The sequence below is a fragment of the Ursus maritimus genome, unplaced genomic scaffold, assembly GCF_017311325.1.
Source record: "Ursus maritimus isolate PB19 unplaced genomic scaffold, ASM1731132v1 scaffold_18, whole genome shotgun sequence".
Classification (NCBI taxonomy): Eukaryota; Metazoa; Chordata; class Mammalia; order Carnivora; family Ursidae; genus Ursus; species Ursus maritimus.
Window position 1 is genome coordinate 23,050,569 of NW_024424230.1, and position 24,231 is coordinate 23,074,799.

At 36.3% G+C, this 24,231-nt stretch overlaps 1 protein-coding gene across 1 annotated transcript in view; it reads right to left on the reverse strand.

Annotated features, from left to right (window-relative positions):
• Window positions 1-24,231, reverse strand: part of ME2 (malic enzyme 2) — a 49,997-nt gene that overhangs the window by 1,478 nt on the left and 24,288 nt on the right. The window contains exons 5-15 of the mRNA XM_040632501.1: window positions 24,102-24,177; window positions 22,819-22,980; window positions 22,415-22,518; window positions 20,126-20,235; window positions 19,714-19,811; window positions 19,284-19,397; window positions 16,595-16,709; window positions 14,179-14,321; window positions 8,316-8,418; window positions 3,499-3,569; window positions 2,724-2,822 (exon numbers count right to left, since the gene is read on the reverse strand). Of these exons, the coding sequence (XP_040488435.1) occupies window positions 2,724-2,822; window positions 3,499-3,569; window positions 8,316-8,418; window positions 14,179-14,321; window positions 16,595-16,709; window positions 19,284-19,397; window positions 19,714-19,811; window positions 20,126-20,235; window positions 22,415-22,518; window positions 22,819-22,980; window positions 24,102-24,177 (1,195 nt within the window). The remainder of the gene's footprint in view (window positions 1-2,723; window positions 2,823-3,498; window positions 3,570-8,315; window positions 8,419-14,178; window positions 14,322-16,594; window positions 16,710-19,283; window positions 19,398-19,713; window positions 19,812-20,125; window positions 20,236-22,414; window positions 22,519-22,818; window positions 22,981-24,101; window positions 24,178-24,231) is intronic.

The following is a 24,231-nucleotide window of genomic DNA, read 5'->3' on the forward strand; positions in this document are numbered from 1 at the left end:
TACAGCTCATTTAATCCTCACAAGAATCCTATGAGGTAAGTACTGGTAGTATTATCCTCATTTTACATATGACACCAAAGTATGAGGAGTTTAAGTAAGTAACTTGCCCCAGGTAGTTAAGTGAGAGCTGTGTCTCAAACCCAAAGCATTCAGATTACAGATCCCAGGCTGTCAACAGGTAAACCAGATTACTTCCCACCTCATTTGGCTTGAGTGGATTTCTGATAGTAACCAGGCCACACACCATGACTGGTGATGAGGATAAACCCTCTCTGAGCCTCAGTTTTGATGTAAAATGAGGTAGTATGAAAAGCTTCCTCACAGGATAGCAGAGTCCTATTATTTAGTAAATCGTCAAGTTATGGTTTCATTTAAAAAAATATCATAACACATGATTAAGAAATTTCAAACAATTATGGCTTTTCCTCCTACTTCAATTCCCATTTCAAATGGTGACCAGTATTAAAGTTTATTTCAATTTTCTAAGAAAAAAATTTAACAAAAAAATGAAAGTTATTAAAAATAACCTTTCATATCAGGGGCTCAATCTCACTGTATTTTATGATGAAAATGTGTTTCCATTCTTTTCTTGCCTATTATAAGAAACATATTTGTACCCACAGAAAAGGCTGGGGCAAAGCATGAGATCGGAGATGCTCACTAGCTGTGGGATGGGGTAGGGGACAGAAACAAAGCACTGCCTAGTCTCCTGATCCCTTGCTCTTAAAAAGGAAAGCCTTAAGCCAATGAAGAAGGAGCAAATTCTCTACCCTGGGGAAGGGGGAAGAGGCATGATCCTGGGGCTACGCTCCTATACCGTCCCTTAAGCACAGGTATCTCCTCCTGTCATATGACCTTTCATCTGGCATTACTGGTAATTTCCTAACTGTCTGATATGTTCTAAAATCTGTCCCAAATGTAATATCATTCTATAAATTCTAAAGCTGAGCTCTATTCATCCTAGTTCTGGGCTCTAAAATTCTCAGTTGTTTTGCAACAGTAAGGTATTTAGACTCTTTAGCCTGGCATTTGTGTATCTGTACAAGCTGGCCTTAAGATAACTTGCAAATCCTGTATGATGCCATTTTCCTACCTATACTTTAGATTCCAGCTCAACTGGATTGGCTGTTATTTTTTTAAGATGTTATTTTAAAGTAATCTCTACACTCATCATGGGGCTCGAACTCACATCTCCAAGATGAAGAGTTGCATCTTCCATTGATTGAGCCAGCCAGGTGCCCCCGGGCTGGCTGTTCTTTTTTTTTTTTTTTTAAGATTATTTTTAAAGATTATTTATGTGAGAGAGAGAGCACGAGAAAGCGTGCATGAGAGGGAGGAAGGGCAGAGGGAGAGGAAGAGAATCTCAAGCAGACTCCCCACCAAGTGTGGAGTCTGATGTGGGGCGTGATCTCATGACCCCGAGATCATGGCCTGAGCCGAAATTTAGAGTCAGATGTTCAACTGACTGAGGCATGTAGGTGCCCCCGGTGGTTATTTCTTAAACATATCATCCTCTAATTCCCAATCTTTATTTAGTTTATGAGTGTTAAAATAATGCAAGAATAACATTTATAGTCAAAGGGGTAAAAATTTTATGATCACCAGTATACAGTCAAAAATGTGGTTGATAAATTCTACATCTGATCCTGATGTTTAAGAAAATCTTAGTAAACTAGGGATGAAGATGACTTCTTTAAAAAGATAGAAAATATTTACTTCAACCAAAAGCTAGTATCACATTTAGTATGAAAATACAAGGATGGCCTTATCAATAAGTTGCTTAAAACTGCTCTTAAGGGGGGGAGAAAAAGAGCAATACATAAAAAATGAAGAAAAAAATTACTTGCAAATGATTCAAAATTCAAAATTCCAAAACAGTTAATTGAAAGAGTTAAGATTGCTCAACAAACTAGTTATCAAGTAAATTCATAAAAATTAATACCTTCCCTATATGCCAGAAATGACAAGCGAGGAAACAGATATGGAAAGAAAAATCTTCATTTATTATAAAGAACAAAAAATTTTAAATATCTAGGAAAGCAAGTAAGTATTAAGTAACATACCACGTTTAGAGAAGAAAACAACAAAATTATATTGAATGACTTAAAAAAAGAAACAGACTGTGCTGTGTGGGAAGAGGTGCTGTTGGGAAGGGAAGAGCCAGGACCAAAGACTCAATTTCACTAATTTAATTTGTAAGTCCGATAGTTTCATACACAGATGCACAGTTTCCTTTGAATTAAAAAAATTGATAGAAAAATTCATCCAAAAGAATGCACAGTTTAAATAGATAAGAAAATACTGAAAAACCATAATAATGGGAAACATATAGTATCAAATAATACACATTATTACATACTATAATAATTATTATTTAAGATTTTTGAGTAATCTTTGCAGCCAACTCACAACTCCCAAGTCAGGTTGCACTCTCTACTGACTAAGCCAGCCAGGTACCCCCATACCACAATAATTTAAAAGGTGTGGATTCCCCCCCAGGGGCGCCTGGGTGGCTCAGTCAGTTAAGTGTCTGCCTTTGGCTCAGGTCATAATCTCAGGGTTCTGGGATCAAGCCCCACATTGGGCTCCCTGCTCAGCAGGGGAGTCTAGTCTGCCTGAGATTCTTTCCCCTCACCCTCTGTCTCTCCCCCTGCTCTCCTTCTCTCAAATAAATAAATCTTAAACGTCATTAAAATTTATATGAAGTGTAAATTAATACTTACTTTAATAGCGATGTTAAGAGAAACTTCCTGAATATCAGCAAGTGGTGGGTAAAGTCTCCCTTGAGCTAGCTCTTTATCTGTCAATTGATTTGCCAGAGCCTGAAGAGAAAAATAACATTTTATTTTTGTTTGTTTAAATAACACAGGCTAAGGACCTAATAAAATGGAAAAGGGGTTTGGGGAGCAGAAAATAATACAGGTAACATAATTCTCCTTATTTTTAGCAGGAATATGCTTAAAGCATTGCAGAGATTAAAATTGTTCACCACTAAACAAGAAATAACCAGACTGAAGGGTTTATTGACATATTCTACTTAATACATACAAAGTTTGGCATAATTACATCAGTTACTATGAAAATAAACATTAAAATCTGTATTAATGTGAATTCTTCAAAACTCATATTACGGTCTGGCACTCTAATAGGCCAGCACACTCCAAATAAACTAGTATTTGTCCATTAAAAAAATGAAGGTGTTACATTTATCTATGTTGTCACAATATATTACCTTCAGATGTATATACGCAACACGTATAGTACGTGTTGTAAATATGAAAGGATTCATACCTTAACATTCAAACATTTGAAAAATCATGATAAAAAATTAATCTTATGCAAAAGTAGATAGCCAAATGAAAAAAGCAACAAATGAATAACTTCCTTTCCATTCATAAGGCAGATTTAACCTATTTTCTCTCTCTGCTTTTAATTAAGATCCACTCATCTTTATAATTCAACCTGATAAAAGAGCCAAACAATATTTAAAACATTTACCTTTGCAGCTTCTAGGAAAACATGGTCACTAATATGCCGGGTGTTACAGAGAATAACAGCTAAAGCCACGCCTACAAAACATTTTAAATAGTTAATTTAGTAAGGTCACTTTTCAAATTATGAAAGGAACCAAATAAATTCCCAGACTTAAAGCAAGTTAATGGTAACCACTACCCCCAGACGCACCCCCCCAAACAAAGCAGCCAAGAGAAAACAAATCTGAGAGTTAAAATCAAATGATCTTTGTTAACTGTTACAATTCTTATCTCCTAGAATAACCTTAGAAATATCAAATGGCTTTTCTCAATTTAGTTTTTACAATTAGCAAAATTACAATGCATACAATTCATCAACACTTGTTACAAGAAACATCAATTCCCAGCCCACCTCTAACCCTTCCACTTCTTGTTCTAGAGAGGCAGCTACTTTCAATTCTTTTAGCTGATTTTTATATTTCTTTCTCTCAAACAGCTTGCTTGTATTGATTGACTTTGAGTTTTATAGATCACCCACTCCTTCCTGTAGGAAAAAAGTACTTGGCTTTCTTTCACATTTCCAGCCTCGTCCCTTCTTCCAGGATGGTTAGAGCACCATTTTGGCTGAATCAATCAGTAATCAACGTTTGTATTATTATGGCTTCATGAGTGTTACTCACAGCAGAGCCATTATTAACACTGTCGTGATTATTTCTACTCTCCTACATAACTTTTGGTTTTCCCTGAAGTTACTGTCCTGTTCTCCTTATTTTACTTTTTCAGTACTTAAAATTATTTCACACTGAAATACGCATTCGATTCCCTGAATCATCCAGGGTCTCAGTCACCTCATGTACTCTCTTCCTTCCACAGCTAATACAGTTCCTTAAATGCTTGGGGCAAAATCTATTGTCTTCTGATATTTGTCTTGTCTATTCTATGTTCCTTCTTTTCCTCTTCATTCTTGACTATTGGATTTTTAAAAAATCATTTCATTTCCTCCCCTAACATTCTCTCACCATAGCTGGGAAGTTTTTCTAGTCTTCTAGTGGTTTTCCTAAAATGTATAACATGCACCCTTATGTAAATTCCTTATGTAAATTCTAATTTACCCTCCCGCCAGACAATGCAGGTCCCTTGTAAGGGTTTCACTCTACTTAACTGATAAGCTATTAGAGTTGCTTCTTTCAAGGAAATCTTTTTGCTCTGGCTGCATTCGTAGTCTTCTCCTTGTTGTTGTTTGCCGAAGCCTCACAATGATGTTCCTAGATGTGGCCTTCCTTTTATTTATCCCACACGGGTTTCACTGGTTTCATGTCAATATTGTGTATTGAGGTCATTCAACAGGTTCTAAGATATTCTCAGCTGGGAAGCCTATAAATATCGCCTCTGCTTCATTCTCATGCTCATCTTCTGGGACTATACAATAAAGTATTTCAATTAAAGGTATATATCTGTTTTTCTATATTTTTCTCTTTTTTTGGTCTCTGAATCATTTCTTCTGACCTTATAGTTTAATTCTCTTTAGTCTAATCTGCTATAAGTCTCATTCACTGAGTTCCTAAATTTATTTTATTTTTCAATTCTACAATTTAGTGTTACTTGGCTGAATCTTTCAAGCTTGGCTTTTATCTCCATAAACACAATAAGCATATTTGTTTCATAGCACCTGTTTGATATCTAGAATTCCAGAGTTTTGCTGCTGTTTCTGATACTTTTGGCTTCTTCTGTCTTGTCTCTGTACGTGTGTCTTTATCTTTTATTTTTTAACTGGAGATGTATTTCAAGATTTGTTAAAGTAACTTGAAGAAAAGGATAGTGTTATCTTGTTCCACAGAAGATTTGTTTGCTTCTGCCAGTCACTTGTGGGTGCTGGTAAGCCAGAACAAAGTCCTGAGGTTTTCTAGACCATCCACGTGATAGTGCAAACGATACCCTATCCCAGGGTACAGCCTTTAGGGTTTCAGCCCGCTAGTGGTTCACATAGAATCCCATTCTCAGTAGATGCCAGACTCTAACGCTTGCCCTCCCTTCCATGAAAAGCACTGTTTTTCTGCTCAGTGATTTCTTGCTGATCAGAGAACACTTCCAGTACAAAAGTCCTTCACATGCTAGTTTTCTGAGCCCTAGTTCTCTTCCTACTCTTGATCCAGAATTCCCGGAGTATTTTATTAGTCAATATCTTGTTAGATATTGACTTATCTTTTGACCCCTTAAAGTTTTTATTTTTGTTGTTACTTCATTCAGTTATAATTGCTGGACCAGGTAATTCAAACATTACTGGAGCCCTATACTTTTTTTTTTTTTTTATCAACAGACTTTTGCCCTCCTGCTTAAAAGTCCATTTTTACCTTTACTACCAGGTCATTTTTACATCTATATTTATAGTGCTGGTAATGGTTAATAATAAAGTTAGGACTTTGTAGTGTATAAAAATAATAAATTGCCAAATTCCTTATTAGTTAAATAAGATTCAGAAAATGACTTTGTTAAAATCAGTAGAAAAGTATTCTTTTCCATGCTCTTATGCCTTTATGTCACAGAAATATTGTTGGATAGAACAGACTGATTTTGAACATTATCAAGTTCTAGAAAGAGATCACTGGTGATGGGAGAGTTTCTATTACAGACACTATGTCTCAAGAGCCAAACACGGTAGAACTCTACACATTAAACAGCTACATGGGAGGAAAAGGAGGAAAATTCATACACAAAAGCACTGGAATATTCAGGCTAAAAGTCTTCTTTACTTTGACAACAGTTATAACATGCTTGCTTGATGCTAGCCTACGTACACTAAAAATCTACCTGTCGTGAAATCTTAGAGCCTACTGCCAGCTGTTCAGGGAGAGGCCCACAAGAAGACAAAGGAAATTCAGGCCAAATCCAACATAGTCTTTCATTAAAATGAATGAACAACTAAGGATCATCAGATTTATAGAAAATCGGGGCGCCTGGGTGGCACAGCGGTTAAGCATCTGCCTTCGGCTCAGGACGTGATCCCGGCGTTGTGGGATCGAGCCCCACATCAGGCTCCTCTGCTATGAGCCTGCTTCTTCCTCTCCCACTCCCCCTGCTTGTGTTCCCTCTCTCGCTGGCTGTCTCTATCTCTATCTCTGTCAAATAAATATATAAAATCTTTAAAAAAAAAAGAAATTTATAGAAAATGAACAGCACAAAGGAAGAAATATTTAAAAGAATTTTAGCTCTCAGAAGAAACTCAAAAGGATCCTGTAACCTTTTAAAAAAAAGTGGCTATTTAAAAAGAGTGATTTTAAGATAAGATAAAGGTACTGGGAATGAAAAAATAATATTTGAGCCTACTGAACAGATGATATATGATATTAAGCAAATGTTAATTTCATGTGGTATGATACGAGCATTATGGTTATGTTTAATTTAAAAAATTACTTTTTTGGAGATACATACTGCAGTAGTTACAAATGAAATTATATGATGTCTCTGATTTGCTTTAAAATAACCCAAAGAGGAAGGAATGGTTAGGAAAATATGGTTACATGTTGATAACTGCTGAAATGTGGGAGATTGGAACATGGGACTTCATTCTTCTCTCTGCTTTTGTGTGTGTTTGAAAAGTTTTATAATTAAGAACAGACTTTTTTGTTGTTGTTTTTAGTTTTTATTTTAAGTAGGCTCCATGCCCACACGTGGGACTTGAATTCACAGCCCTGAGATCAAGAGTTGCGTGTTCTATGGATTAAGCCAGGCAGGCACCCCATAAAAAAAGATTTTTTAAATGTACACAAAAAGTGCTAAAAAACAGATGAATGAATGAATGCCACAGAACTCCCCCACATTACAGAATTTAAAAAAGGCAGAGTTGAAAATGTGAAATAAAATTTATAAGTCAAGGACAACTGAGGTAATTGACCATGGTCTAACAAAGTTCTATAAGAGAAAAACAGAAATAATGTAAGGAAAGAAATGAGAAAGAAAAAAAAAAATCCTTTGGAAAAGAAGATATAGTGAACTGGCCCCCATACAGATGTGCATAATAAATGGAAATAAGCCCAAACCTGGATGCATCCTGGTAACCTCTCAGAAATCTAAAGAGAAAATTTTAAATATTTTTAGGGAGAAAAAGCTAGTATGGATAAAGAAATGAGAATCTCAATGACATCAGATTTCTCACAGCAACACTAAAAGTGGAGAAATATTTTCAAAGATCTGAGGGAATGGACTTTCAATCTACAAATCTCTATCCAACCAAACTATCAAGTGAGAAGACAAAAGAGACATTTTTAAGATATGGAAAAAAACTCAGGAAGTTTTCATCCACGCTTTTTCAAAAGATGTACTCCAGAAAAATGAGACCAAGACAGAGAGGAATATAGCACCAAGACAGAAATAGCACATATGCATGAGAGAGAGGACAACATGGGTCACAAGAAGTAGTCTGCTGTGCAGGGTGCCTGGGTGATTCAGTCAGTTAAACATCTGTCTCTTGGTTTCAGCTCAGGTCATGATCTCTGGGTTATCAGATATGTAATTTGCAAATATCTCTCATTCTGCAGGTTGCCTATCAACTACATGGAATGGATAAAGAAGATGTGGTATAGGGGCGCCTGGGTGGCTCAGTCATTAAGCATCTGCCTTTGGCTCAGGTCATGATCCCAGCGTCCTGGGATCCAGCCCTGCATTGGGCTACCTGCTCAGAGGGGAGCCTGCTTCTCCCTCTCCAGCCTGCTTCTCACTCTCCAGCTCCCCCCATTCTTGCGTTCCCTCTCTTGCTATCTCTTTCTGTCAAATAAATAAATAAAATCTTTTTTTTAAAAAAGATGTAACACCATTATTTTTAACATAAATAATGGTGGCACTTACCTGGAAAAATATACACATTGTTTCCTTGGCCTGGTGTAAAGAGTTGTCCGTCACTGAGTTTCACTGGCTCAAATGGACTGCCACTGGCAAACAAACACCTTCCCTGTTAAGAAATGAAATAAGCTCAATTTGTAAATTCACGTGGACTAACACTGAGGTGAATCAAAACAAAATTAAATCCTGTACTAAAACAGACCAATATATTACTTGCAAACAGGCATAATTTACTATATAACATAATCTTTCATTAAAATTCTTATCAGAATGAGTTTTTATGCATAGCACACATTCAAATAAAATTGAAAATGGTCCACTAATAAACTAAAAACCTCACATTTCTATTTCCTTTAAAAAGTTTAAAATGTAGATGGGCCAACAAATACCATCCTGAATAATACACATGGCTCTCAACATCTGTGAATGAAGGGGAACACATCAAAAATTAAACTGTGATCACTGACTGTACGTCTATCTTTGGCTCTGTACCAGGTGCTTTGTATGTGTTAACTCAGTTTAGCCTGCACATAAAGCCTTATGAGATTATCATCATCTCCATCTCACTGATATAAAAAAAAAGAATCTCAGAAAACTATAGCTTAGACTTCCAAGTACTTTGTAAAAAGTCACACATTACAATTGAAGCAGTTAAACTTGAATCCAGATTTTTTTTTATTCCAAAGCCCATGGTCTCTCTATTATGCTAATAATGCCCTGGGTGGGCAGTTTACGCAACAGATGTATGGTATAACTAGACTATTACCCCAGAAAAATACACCATGTTGCCTTGTTGAAGAAAAATAAGTCACCAAATTTTAGCACTGTGCTCAACAATGGCATATAATGTTGCTAGAATATTCGCTATTTCTTTATTTTAAAAAAGATTTTATTTATTTATCTGAGAGAGAGAGAGCAATCGAGCACACATGAGCAGGGGAGGGGCAAAGGAAGAAGCAGACTCCCTACTGGGGCTCCATCCCAAGACCATGAGATCATGACCTGAGCCAAAGGCAGACGCTTAAACCACCCAGGCACCCCATAGTCAATATTTCTAAAAGAATTTGATACCTGTGAAATTGAAGAGTACCTGAAAGTAAATTTATAAATCCTTTATTTTTTTTTAAAGATTTTATTTGAGAGAGAGAGAAAGAGAGAGAGCAAGAGAGTGCATAAGCAGGGGAGCAGCAGAGGGAAAGGGAAAAGCAGGCTCCCCGCTGAGCAGGGACCTAGGGCTCAATCCCAGGGACCCTGGGATTGAGCCGAAGGCAGACGCTTAACCAACTGAGCCATCCAGATGCCCCTATAAATCCTTTAAGTATCATTTCCCTACCACAAATCCCATCTGCTCCACTCCTCCTTGGCAAGAAACCACAAAGAGCAAGAAAACAGTAGTTCTCAAACAGGATAATCTATCTCGGAATACTTGAAGTATGACTAAAGTAAGTCATGTTTAGTTCTTTTATTTTTTAATTTTTATTTATTTTTTAAAGACTTATTTATGTATTTTAGAGAGAGGGAGAGGGAAAGCCAGTCCCAAGCAGACTCCGTGCTAAACACAGAGTCCGACACCAGGCTCGATCCCACAACCCCAAGATCATGACCCAAGCTGAAATCAAGAGTCAGCTGCTTAACCGACTGAGCCACCCAGGTACACCAAAAGTAAGTCATGTTTAAACCTGGATTAAGTAAGAAATGGTTTACAGAAAACTGAACTATCTCCACACAGTAGGATGGACAAACTGACATGGCACCTGAACACTGGACAGAATAGTACGTGTTTAGACAATGCCTTGTCTTATCTCTAGATCCAAAAATGTGTGTTATACCAAGGCTAATTATTCTCTGAAGTATAGTGGATCCTTGCATTAGTGGATTTAACAGTCAACAATTTGACCCTTTGGACCATCTGAAGATCTACAATATGTATTAATTATTACTTTTATAAGACATACTTTCAGTTTCAACATGACACAAAGGGTAGAAGCTATCTAACTGTGCTAGTGCTGCGCCCAGGTGACCATCCTGAAGCTACAGTGTCAGGCGGCTGTATCATTTTCTACAGATAGCTATGATCATTCTCTACCTGTTCTAAGCATAGCTCTACTTGTGATGAAATTGTGTTTCTTTGAAGATTAAAATCAGTTCATGGTTAAAGCCATATATCATTACAATGATAATGCATGTAATAATATAGATTCTTTTTGTGATACCACTAATTTTAATAGCTTTATAACATGTTTTATACAATATCAACTCTTTATAAGAAAAATGTTACATTCTCATGATAGCAGTAAATTTGGAGATTTAGAAAGATCTTGGGTATCTTCTCTAGAATGGCAAGATTCTACAGCAGTTCATCTTCTTCAGGCTATTTTTTTTTTCTTTCATAATCAACCTACAGTTTAAATGTAGCTGGATCTTAACCATAACCAAGTGTTCATTCTGAAGTTCAAGAATTAAAATAAAGTATTTCTCTCACTAAGCAGCAGAGGGTGTTAGAGTAACACCAAGACTTCTCTCTACTGAAAACAAAAGGACGCTAAAAATTTAAGAGGTGACTGCAAATACGTAATTTATGCCGTTATTTTATCTAACACTAAGAAGCAATTATGTAAAATTAAACTATGACACAATACTTTTTTATCATTTTTAGGAGGTAATACAATATTGAGAAAAAATTTCATCTGAGAACTGATGGAATACAATATATCAAACTAGTCTCCTTGGAGGATTTTTATTCATTCCAATAATGCACAGCTCTTACAATAGTATTTATTCAAAAAAAAATTCTTAAATGTTTGGGCAATCTTCTAGTGATATACTACTGCTGCCCAAAACATTTACATTTTTTTCTATTTCTAAAATGCCAAAACCCACTGATACATAAGTATATTTATCAGTCGTTGTATAAGACTAAGATTTACTTTTTGGGGCAATAACCATTAGTTTTAAGTACTAAAGACTGGTAAACAGGATACCACACTTTGGTAAAACGATAAGACAGTATACTAAAGAGGCTGATTTTTTTTTTTTTAATATCTGGATGCTGATTTTGTGGATGATTTCAAAGAAAAAGATTTCAATAACTATTAGAAGTTTCAGTGACTACTATAACTGTTGGAAACCAATAGTCAGGAGAATTTATTTTGACTAAACTGAGTGGCAATATGAAGTGAAAGGAATTTAGAGGGGGAATGTATGTATCAAAATAAAATTTTCGGTAATGATAAAAAAAGAATGCTAAAGGCATAAGGAGCATGAACACTAAGTCTGGAAAGTTCTGAGAAGGTTCTGCTCTGGCAATGATCTAGGCTGTTTCACACCAATTCTCCTTCTGATAACAAAGAGAGAAACTGGATAAAATACATTAAAAATATTTGTTAAGAAAGTAGCAGTGCTATCAAGATAGTGAGAGCCTGGGTGTGGCAGATGCAGAAGAATAGGAAAACAAGGTCTGTGAGCCCAGCACTTGAAGCTTTCCCCCTCAAGGTGATCGTGAAATTCAAAAGGAGTAACTGTGGCTGGGAGCCTGAGCAACAAAGCTGTCAGGAGCCTCACAATGAGAGAAAGAGAAAAGTAAAGTTCAGGGGCTGCTGCTAGGGATGACGAGTGCTAATAAATACCCCAGGACTTTTGATTCATGCTCAAAGGGGTACACACTGGGAGCAAGGGTGAACTGTGGCAATAGAGCCGGCATCCCATGGACTACACCCTGATTAGATTATGATGAGCTGCTCCAGAGCAACACTCACCAGAGGAAAAGGGAAGACCCCTTCACCCAGAGCCTCAAATTACTGCTACAATTGCTCACCCACACCATCTAGCATTCAATAAGAAAACAAAAAACAAAAATAAAACTAGGTTTACTAAAATACAAGACCGCATAACGAAGAAAAACAAAAACAGATAATAGAAATGGACTTACAGAGAGTTAAGTATTTCTTGCTATCAGACATTAACTTTAATCATGATTCATACATTTCAGAAATTAAATAACAAGACAGAATATTTTAGAGCAGAACTATAAGCTATGCAGAAAGATGAAGTATTTTAAAATTACTGTTAAAAGTTGTGAGGTGTGATAATGATACTGTGATTATATCTTTAAAAGAACTTTTAACTTTTAAGAGATACACTATAATATTTATAACGAAACGATATGATGTCTTGAGATTTGTTTCAAAATAACCCAGGATGGGAAGGATGTAGAAGAAACAAGGTTGACGAGGAGGTGATCAGACTATTCCACCTCTGTATATTTTCGGAATTTTCCATAATAAAAGACGTTTTTAAAAGAGTGGAGACAAAAACATTTATCACAGATTTGTTACCTATTCTGAAGTACATGACCTAATAATTATTCCTGCTGGGTATCATTGTAAACAAGCCTTTAAATATTGCTTCCTGGGCCCACTTAAAGATCACGTACAAGAACAATACAGAATGTGACTACATTATGGAGATTAAAAATATATCCCTACAGAACAGTAGGGAAAAACCCAACTGTCCTAATGGCAAATGAACAGATACTTGTAATTGGGATAGAACCCTGTGGCAGTGTCAAAAAATTCAGAAGAACTAAAGCTTAAATGATTTGGATGAAAGTAAAAACTTGTTCCTGAAGGCTGTTAGATGACTGAAAACAATGGCCTTCATAAAGACAAATACCGACAGTGAAGATACGTTTGAAGTGTAAAAAGAATTGTTTTATTTAATGTGAGGGCAAGAAAGAAGAATTTATTCATGAATTGATTATTTCTATAACATATTATTGTAAGTCTGTGTCACTGATCAGAAAAATAGTCAAATCAAAATTCTACAAATGAAAAATACAATAAAATTAAGAACTTAGCAACAGATTAGCATAGCTAAAAATAGTATATGCAACTGGAAGATAAACCCAAAGAAAATCACCAGATTACAATACAGTATGCAGGGGTGCCGGGGTGGCTCAGTCGGTTAAGCGTCCGACTCTTGATTTCTGCTCAGGTTGTGATTTCAGAGTCATGGGATCGAGCCCTGCGTCGGGCTTTGTGCTCAGCATAGAGTCTGCTTGTCCCTCTCCCTCTGCTCCTCCTCCTGCTCTTTCTCTCTCAAACAAATAAATAAAATTCTTTAAAAAACCCACACAGTATGCCAACAGGATGAAATATGCAGAAAGTAGTGTAAGAGGTAAGTGAGATATGCGAACAAGTCTGACACTCTACAACTGGAGACCCACAAGGGGAGACAGAGAACGCAGCCAACTCAGATATTTCCAACACAGGCCCCAAAAGAGGGCATCAGTAGAGAGAGCCGTGCAGTCCCAGATGGAATAAACACAAAGACAACTACGCTCACTGTGGCAAAACCCAAGACAAAATGATATATGAAAAGGAAAACAGAAGTCAGAAAACAGTAGAATAATATCTCTATGGACTTTTACTTCTATGTACAGTGAAAAAATATCCTTCAAAATGAAGGCAAAATAAAGAGATTACTGAGAGAAATTCATCAGACCCACACTCAAGGGAAGTTCTTCTGGTAGAAGGAAAATGACCCAAGATAAAGGCACAGACATATAGGATGAACAGAATGGCAAGAGAAGATATTAAAATGTATCGAAATGAATATTTTGTGTTTAGAACAATAACGTTTTTTGGGATTTAAAATATAATTAAAATGCACAACAATAGCACACAAGACATGAATGTGTTAAAACGGAGATATAAGGTAATAACTTCCAGAATTCATACACGCAGTAGTGATCCATGGGTGCATTCTGTAATCTCTACAGTTATCCATGAAAAGAATTATGCAAGAATGTATAACTAAGGCTAATAGAAGGAAAATAATAGACATAACCAATTCGTGCAATTATTAGTACCTCCGTAAGTGTATATGCTTCTTCAGCCGTGCATTCAGCCATTGCTGTAGGATTGCTTAATGCAAATATTACAGGCCTTTCATTGATATCAGCCATGGCTTTGATTACGCTAGGAGTGAAAAGTCGGCCAGCTCCTGCAACTCCTATAATACATAAGGGGAGAAAAGCAACTTCTTTACATGTAACATAAAACAATTCTTATCAACATTTCTATAATAGGTTTAATACAACAAAAGCACAGATTTTGTATTGCTGAGAAAATGCCATGGAACACAATCTCGAATCTGAAAACAACAATAAAATGCCAAAAGTTTTCACTAAAATATTTATTGTTTACCCCAAACATAGTAAATTGTAGGAAATAAAAAAAGAGTATGACTATCTCCATCACTGTCTAATTAAGAAGATAAAACTTGCTACAACATGAATGAACTTTGAGGACATTATGCTAAGCAAAAGAAGCCAGTCACAAAAGGGCAAATACTGTATGGTTCCACTTATATGAGATACCCAGAGTAGTCAAATTCATAAACACAAAAAGTAGAATGGTGGTAGTGAGGGGCTAGGGAAAGTATTTGTTTAATGGGTATGGAGCTTCAGTTTTCCAAAATGGGTTTTAGAGACTGGCTGCACAACAATGTGAATGCACTTGACACTACCCAATCGTACACTTAAAAAGAGTTATGATATACGCAACTGATGAATTACTGAACTCTACATCTGAAACTAATGATGTACTATATGTTGGCTAATTGAATTTAAATTTTAAAAAAGTGGTTATGATGGCAAATTTTATGTTATATGTATTTTACCACAATTAAAAATGAATTTTAAAAAGATAAAAACTTGCATCTCAAATGTTAAATTGTTAAACTCTGGTATTCATTACAAAATATCAGGAATTCAGAAGGGATAAAAAATCATCTTGACTAAAGCAATCTACTTTCTTGATGCAATTTAATGACCTTTTCCTAAGCCCCCACAATGCCTCAGACACTGCATTAGGCCACTGGGATATAAATATGAATACAATGCAGCTTACAGTTGAGAGAAAAACAAAGTAAGCAGAAAATGAGAAAACCTGTAACAGGTGCCAAGTATGCAGTGTTATGGAAGCATGAGGAGTACTCAGCCCGTGATGGGAATCGGGATGACCAAGCAATACCTCAGCTGAGTACTTTGCCAGTTCGTCTAGTAAGAAGACTTATATTCAACAGTCAAAATAATTAATTTTCAATTCCACTTTATAAACTGATGCAATAAAGAAAAATACTGATCTGGAGACTAGAGTTTTAGTGCTTCTCTGCCATTCCTGGCTATATGAAACTTTCACAAATCTTGGGCAAGTTGTTTAACATCTCTGTGCTTGTTTTTCTTATGTAAAAAAGGAATTTATATTCAGTGTTTCTCCATGTAGAAGCATGTGGACATATTTTTAGGAGTCTATGAGTTCTAAAAGAATTAAACATTTAAAATTTTTGTTTCCTTGACCCTCCAGAGATAGAACCCATGGACAGATTCTTAGGTTTTCATATTGAGTTTTGAGGGAAATTGACTGGGTGATCTTCAAGATGTCCTCTTGCTTTAAGAAATTAAGAGTTCTAATCAGTGAAGAAGCTAATGACCATAGAAACTTACTGTTTGTGACTGTTTTACTATTTAACATTCAATAGGGCTTCTACAAGAAAGTGATAAAATTATTAAAAACTTACGGATTCTAATCTCACAGCTATACAGGAAATTAAATAGCTCCTCTTTTAAAGACTTTTACATTTTCTGGGGCACCTGGGTGGCTCAGTTGGTTAAGCATCCAACTCTTGGTTTCAGCTCAAGTCATGATCTCAGGGTCCCCCTGTATCAGGCTCTGTGCTTGGCGCAGAGTCTGCTTCTCCCTTTGCTCTTCCCACCCCCCCCACCCCCCCACTCGCATGTTCTCTCTTTCTGTCTCTAAAATAAATAAATAAAATCTTTAAAAAAATAAAGACTTTTACATTTTCTGGAGTGAACCCCATGAGACATTTTGGCATAGTCTGATGTCAGCTATGCAGGGCCTGACTCTCAAAACATACCAAAGCTTTCTGCTTTGTTGCCAGTGCAAAGCTTTGACCCTGCATAGGACTTTCTTGGTTCAGTCTGTCAGATGACCTTGGTCTTTTTCAGGTGTTGAGCACAGCAGTCACACCAACTCTAAAAGCAAAGCATGATCAATTGCACAGCTTCCCGCACTTAAGAGTACAGGCAACATCTGTTAATTGAACTTTACACACTATGACCAAAAGGCTATCACAGAAAAACACATTATATACGCTGAAAGCTAGATAAAATAGGTCATTTCATTTTTAGTACTCCTGCATGGTAGTTATGACGAGCAACATATAGTTAAGTGATACGATGAGTTGTCAACAACTATACTTACCAATTATAGCTGAAGGCTTGAGTATATTTACTGCATCTTCGAAAGTATCAGGTATATTCCCTGGGGCTGAGTGAGCAAATGGTTCCTGATGACTCTCTATTTTAGCTTTCCGCCCCTGAAGTTTTGGGAAAAATACAGTATTTTTTAGTAAATGCTTACTGAGGATTAACTGAGAAGATATCATTATGAGTCACATATTGTTTCTACAATAGCAATGTCTTTTCATTCTTATTTACTTTCCTCTTCAGCCTCTATCTTCCAATTCTATCTTGCAGTGTCTACAAAACCCAGATATAAAACATAAATCAAATCCGGTCATAACCAGAAACTTCCAAGTCCCTCTCAAAGACTCATTTACTTTGTGAAGTGCTTCTAAATCCAATATGGCACAAAGACTTACAATCCCTCATCTGGGCTAGATGTAAAATATTTTCATATTTTAGACATGTATTATGGTAATATATCAAATATTATAAATCCCCCCCACCATGAGCACCCCAAACTGAACAAAATTTAGTACACTAAGTAGAAAAGGTCAAGACTACAAATACCCTCTCTGGTTTTGCTAGATAAGTTCAAGTCAATCGTATTTGTTACCAATTTCAAAAAAACTTTGGAATTTCAGAGCTTTTAGGATTTCAGAATTGCAAATAGACATCATGGACTTGTACTAGCAAGAGTTCTGAAACAAGAGGAACAGGGAATTCTGGTTCAAGATGGCTGAATGAAGAAACATGCTTTCTTCCCGAAATCCCAAGCCAAAAACTATAAAAATTAAAGCCTTAGTAGTGTTATAAGGCCAGGAAACATATTTTTTTTTATTTTTTAAGATTTTTTTTTAAATTTATTTGACAGAGATAGAGACAGCCAGCGAGAGAGGGAACACAAGCAGGGGGAGTGGGAGAGGAAGAAGCAGGCTCATAGCAGAAGAGCCTGATGTGGGGCTCGATCCCAGATCGCCAGGATCACGCCCTGAGCCGAAGGCAGATGCTTAACCGCTGTGCCACCCAGGCGCCCCTTGGCCAGGAAACATATTGACAAACTATAACAATGAAGAATTTCTCAACAATTTAAAGCAGTCAAAAACGTATCAAATGCAAAAAACCAACCAGGCTGAGAAATCCATACCCTTATTTTGGCAAAAGAGAAGACCCCACTGCAGAGGTGAATTTTTCCATCAAAACTCTGGGGTAACCCCAGATAAGTAACTAGCAGGGTCTGGGAAAAGCACCACACCATCATCAGTTGATGGGAAGTCAATTAAAGGACTGACATATAGCCTCAACAGATCCAGGTTCTCAGAACAGTGGCTTCTTATGCTTGCCCCCAGGAGGACCACAGCACTCCAATATGCAGGTTCAACAGGAAACTCTCAAAGTCTCAAAAAGGAGGGCAGTTTTGCGTCAGCAGGAGAGACTAGATGCCTAAACCCATAGGTCAAGCTATTCACACACCCTAAAAGAAAAATACACCCTTAACTTGCAGATATACAGGGATTCTCATTTATGCTAACCAACAGCATATTCATTCTAGATTTCACTTGTTACAAATACAAAAAAGAAACACAAAACACTTGTGAAAACCAACTCCACAAAAAAGAAGCACCAAACTGTATACCAGTAAAAATATGTATTCCACCAATAACCTTCTAAAAGTACAAAGTTTATAATCCTTGTATCTTATATACAAGCACTTGGCTTCACAGGTTGCTTAGATGTGACTCTTACGTCCACTACTTATAAGCTGATGACCTTGGAAAAGTCACCTGCCCTTTTAAATCCTTAGTTTCCTTATTTATAAAACTTCACAGAATTTTTGAGAAGATTAAATGAGATAATACCTGTAGAGTCTTATCACAATATCTGGTACATTTTAAACTATTATTTTAAATTATGTATAATTCAAGCACTCAAGATTTTTCATTCACACACTTTTTCATTTTATTTTTTGTACCAACAGTTGCAAGTACTAGTTAAGTAGAAAAGCTTGCATAACTGAAACAAAGTACGTTGAAATAAGCTTGCTCCAAAGAGGTATATTTCAAGTAACGGCTGTATGTCATTATATACAGCAAAAATACAACAGCATTGTGTACTGGATAAGTTCAACTCTGAAATGGATTACCTAATGTGTTACACAGTGTAAGATATAACCCATTTCTTAAGCTACTAAAAATGGCAATCAATGCTAGGAAGGCAGGCAGGTGCAAAGGATACTAAATTAATCCATGAACTGGCTTCAGGAAAGGGTCCATGGATTTCTCTCAGACTGTTACAAGGGATTATGATCTCTGAATGGTTAAGGAATTTCTGCTCAAATGTCAGATGTCTTGCTAACAATTTAATAAGAAATGTTTGAGTTCCAATTAAAAACCTAGTTTTAGAAAGGTCAAGTACAATCTTATTTGCATGATTACTTGATCTCTCAAGAGTCAGAGAACAAAGCAAGAAAGAATACGTCTGGTGCCAACATGGAGACTATGACTTGAATATGAAGCAAGAGTCTTTATAAAAGACAAAAAGGAGACTGGAGGATTTCTGTTGAGAATATACTGGAACGTCCCCAAATGGTACAATCTGGATTGTCCAGTGTGATACAATATTTTAAGAACTGATAATATTTTTTAAAAAGTCAAAATAAAAGTATCATTGTAACATTCTTCTGCTTCTCCAAAATTTAAATACCTTACCTTAAATAATAAACCAAACTTGTCAACCATCCAAATTTTCTTTTGTGCCTCTTCTTCTGAAAGGCCATTTTCTACCATAGCCATAACTATGAGATTTGCAATTCCAAGAGCAGCCTGTCCAACAAAACATAAATTAAATAAAGTAAAGACGAGGGTATAATACAATGCTTGAATTACTTTATATATATGAGAATTATATGTTACGAGGAATATTTGGTTTATTCTCTAACAAATCACTCAAAAGTTGATTCTTTGTGATATCCTCTCTAAACACAGTATTATCTCAAAACATATTCTAAATGATCTACTTTACAACAGAGATCTTCAATTCATACAAGATCGCAACAAAATTAGAAGCTCATTATGTCTCATTTTTCCAATTCTAAAAGAGAGTATTAGTTTTAAATTCTAAAAGTTTACAACAACTTACCTCTCCTGCTCCAAGGAATAAGATTTTGTGTTCTGAGAATGATTTGCCGATAACTTTTTGTGCTGCAAGAAGGCCTGCTAGAGCTACTGCAGCTGTCCCTGTAGGAAAAATAAAGATTTTTTGAAATGATTTATTTATTTTGGAGAGAGAGAGAGAGAGAGCTCACAAACGGGGCAGGGAGAGAGGGGGAGAAGGAAAGAATCTCAAGCAGACTTTCCACTGAGTGCAGAGCTCAATGCAGGGCCTGAACTCATGACCCTGAGATCATGACCTGAACCAAAATCAAGACTCAACCAACTGAGCCAGCCAGGCACCCCCCAAAATAAAGATTTTTTTAAAATAAAAAATGGGCAGATTAAAAATATTTAAAGAAGGTAGGGATCAAAACCCTAAGGTTTTCTTTTTGCTTTACCTTGAATATCATCATTGAAGGTACAATACTTTTCTCGATATTTTCTCAAGAACCTGAACGCATTATGATTTCCAAAGTCTTCAAACTGAATAAGTGTGTTCTGTCCATATCTAAAAACAGCAAAATCCATAATGGCTGTGTTGAAAATACCATTATTAAACAGCTTTCCTGTCTAATATTCCTTATGATCCCGTTTAAAAATAATGTATCATGTTAGTCCATTTAAGGCCACCTGGCAATTTTCAGAGCTATAAAAACTGGGGTTGAAATGCAGAAATCTATTACTCAATCAGAAAAATTTATGGTATAAACTATTTCCAAGTGCCTACAAGGTTGCCCAGCATATATAAGCATGAAATAACTTCCTAAAAAGAAAGAGATTTTTATCAGAGTATCATAAAGTATATATTTGATATGTGTATTCTTATTATATTAGCAGTTAAACAGCAACATAAGAAAGTATATATTAAATAAGAGGTTAAAAAATAATTTCTGTAGGAGTTCATTGGCATTCAAAAAAAGACCCCAATCATCTTAGTGAGCTGGGGTAAGGGAAGGCTTGAAAAGGAAAAAAGACTTTATTTGGGCCCTGAAAGAACAAAAAGTAAAGAGGTAGGAAGAAAAGCAAGGTGTATTTTGGTGACCCTGAATTTCAACGGTCAGGCTATATATTTCAGGGTTTATATGAAAGGATAAGGAGAAGGTGGTTAAGGCAGGTTGGGGCCAGATAAGGGAGACTCTTGAATGCAAAATTAGGGAATGGGGACTTTATTCTGTATCCAGTGTAGAATCGCTGAAGGCTTCAGGGAAGGAAAGACTCTTTAGGAAGGACAGACCTGTGAGTGATATGCAGTCCATACTGGTGTGTGGAGAAGCACCTAGGAGGCTCCTATGGTAAGGGGACAAGAAATCTGAAGGAGAAGCCATGGGAAGTTAAAGGGACAATTATGAGACATTAGAATGAACAAACAGAACTTGATGAGGACCTCCTGAGACATAAGCGAAACGCTGTTCAAGTGCCAGGGCAATCTGGATGACTAAGAAGATACTGTTTGATTGTCCAAGGTAGGGAGGGAAGGGAGGAGATGGCAATTTCTGCGAAGATGAAAAGTTTAGTTTTAGATAAGTCAACTTCGACTCTGAAAAGGCATTAATTTTCTAGTATCTTCTATGTACAAGCAATGTAAAAACTAGGGCCAAGTTGGATCATAAAGAGTTTGGACTTTACCCTATGACAACAGGGAACCACTGAGAGATTTCAAGCAATAGAACGACATGATGAAGTGCACATTTTTAAAAGATTAACATGGAGGTAAGGTGGAGATGAAATGGAGAGGAGAGATATTGGAGGCAGGTTTAGAAGCATCCCGGAGGGAAAGGAAGATCTGCAGAAAGGCTGTGGCAATGGAGAAGAGGAGATGTATCTCTGAGGCATGTAAGTGGTGGTACCATCTGGGTCTGAGGACTGACGGACTCTGTAGAGGGTTGATGGAGAAGGAGGAAAAATCAAAGATAATATTAAGAGCAAAGTTTTGGCCAGAGTGTGAATGTTGCTGCCATTAATAGAGGCCGGCTAAACAGAAGATGGGCAGTTTGCTAAGGGAAGGGGTTATTTTGGACACGAACATGAAGGAGAAACTGAATGTCTAGGTGGAGGATTCTGTATGTTGGCCTCGGAGAGAAGCTGGACTAGAGATGGGTTTTCATGGGTTTAGGAGTCACATGCATAAAACCATAGCTTACATGCTCAAAGAGAAGAGAACTATGGATTCATCCCCATTTAATAAAAGTGAGAAAGAAGAACCAGTGAAGATGACAAAGACAGAAAGAGGTGGGAGAAACACCAAGCTAGGAAAGCCTTTTAGTAGTTAAGAGAAGACAGAAGTTCAAAGATGAAGAAGTAGAAAACCTGATCAGATGCCGCAGAAATGGAGAGAGACGAGGATCAATGGTCAGTGAATTCTAAACATGAAAGCTGCAAAGAGTCCCAGGAATGGTAGAAGGAAGCCCAGATGCCAAGGGCTGCGAGAACTGAACAGTGAGGATCTGGCAGGAGCGGGGAGTGCAGACTTCCCACAAGAGGTCAGACAACTCAGGAGAGCAAGGCAAAATACAAAGGCTGTCACAAGTATCAGCACATCTAAGCAGGCAGGACAGAACCCAAGCTCTCAAAAATGTAATCTCCCTCTATGCATCTACAAAAGTGATAAAGAAAAACAAAACTGTGGTTCCTTTCTTTTATTAATTAAAGACGCTTTCATTTACTCAAACTTAAAAAAAAAAAAATACCTGTCAGTAATGGCTTTCATAAACTCATCAATCAGGTCATCATAACGTTGTGATCGATCTCTTTTCTGATATAAGCCCATGTAAAATGGATCTTTTAAGAGTGACTATAAAAAAGACCAAATGTAAAAATAAAATCATTTTGTTATTACATAACCAGCTTAAACATATTCTATAAAAAAATTATTACTAATGTAATTTTTAAAACCTTACTACATTTCCTTCAAGAAACTCTTAATAGACTTAATTTACTGTTATTTGTAAAAATAAAAGCACAGTTTAAGACAAAGACTAACTTTAATCACAAAATTTTCCCATCTTATATTATCTTCAAAAGAAGGTTGTAGTAAAACTTTTGTTTTTTAAATATGGGAGGAAGATCAAAGGGGGAAAATGGGTTTACTCACTGGATTATCAGTTCCTACATCAATACACACAGGCAGGCATCTATCAGGCCGTATTCCTGCACACGCTGTATACAAACACAGTTTTCCTACTGGGATTCCCATTCCATAGACACCCAGATCTCCAAGACCCAGAATTCTCTCTCCATCGGTCACCACAACAGCCTTAATTACAAAAAATATATATATATAAATTAAAAGTTGTCAAAAGTGGGGTACTAAAAAGCATTCGAAAAAAGATCCTCTTCATGTATTTTCACTCTCACTTTTAAAAATAAAATTGTTTCTTGACTAACTTCCAAAGTAAACCAACCAAGCATATTTAAAATTCTAGGATTTCTGGAATCTCGGTGTAAAATAAAGATGAACTAGATCTGATTTCCCTTTGTGTTTGGTTTAGAAACAGAGTGTCTCTGACTGGAGGATCAACTTATATATCTTCACAAAACTAAATGAGGGAAAGGCAGGCAAACTTCTGATAGAGATTAACTAGAAGAGAAAAACAAGGTTAGAAATGAACAATATGCTGCTTTCACATAATAACTGAGGCCAAACAAGAAACACCTTAACAATAGTGTGTGGGGGGGGTAGATCTAAAATTAAAAAATACACCTATCTACAAGGTTTGAAGATGATATGAGTTTAATTATCTGGCCAAATTTTTTCTAGATTATTAGAATTCATGATTATTCATCAAAGATTATTTTGGTGAGGAAGACATGTTATAAAGGCAAGTAGGATTACTGCCTGTAACAAGCACTAAAGCCTGCCAAAAGATCTTAGGTAAATCACTAGGTTTTATTTTATGAAAGACAGCCAGATAGGCCAAGATTTATATTTATTACATTTGAAACTCTAAGAGTTTTATATTTGCTTAAGGATCTAAATCTATCTGAGACTTTGAAGAAAAAAGATGTCATAAATCTTCTCACCACCCACCAAAATGAAAGTTTTCATAGCATTTTAATGTGTTTTCTCTACCTAGAATCATGTTAATAGAAACAGAAAAGGAACACAGAGAATGCAAGAAACACCAATGGGATCAACAGTGAGAGGTTCACCTTGTGAACTAACTCCCGTTTTGTTACCAGAGTCGAACTCTGTACTGGTGACCCATTTTGCAATTATTACTATCATGATCTCCTCAGAGCACTAAATCTGCATGTATGCAAGTGCAAAATAAATCACAGCAACAATGAAAACTATTCTTGGAAATTCAGAGATAACTTACAAAGAAGGAAAAAAAAAAAAGATTATGAAGAGGAAGGTTGTGCTATTAGTAGTACCTTAACATGATTTTCTGGCCAGTTATCCACAATTGATCTAACATGACCTCTGTCTGAGATTGAAATAAATAATCCCCTGCAACAGAACAAAAACACCTTTGCATTTCACAACAGTTTTTTGTTTTCTCCT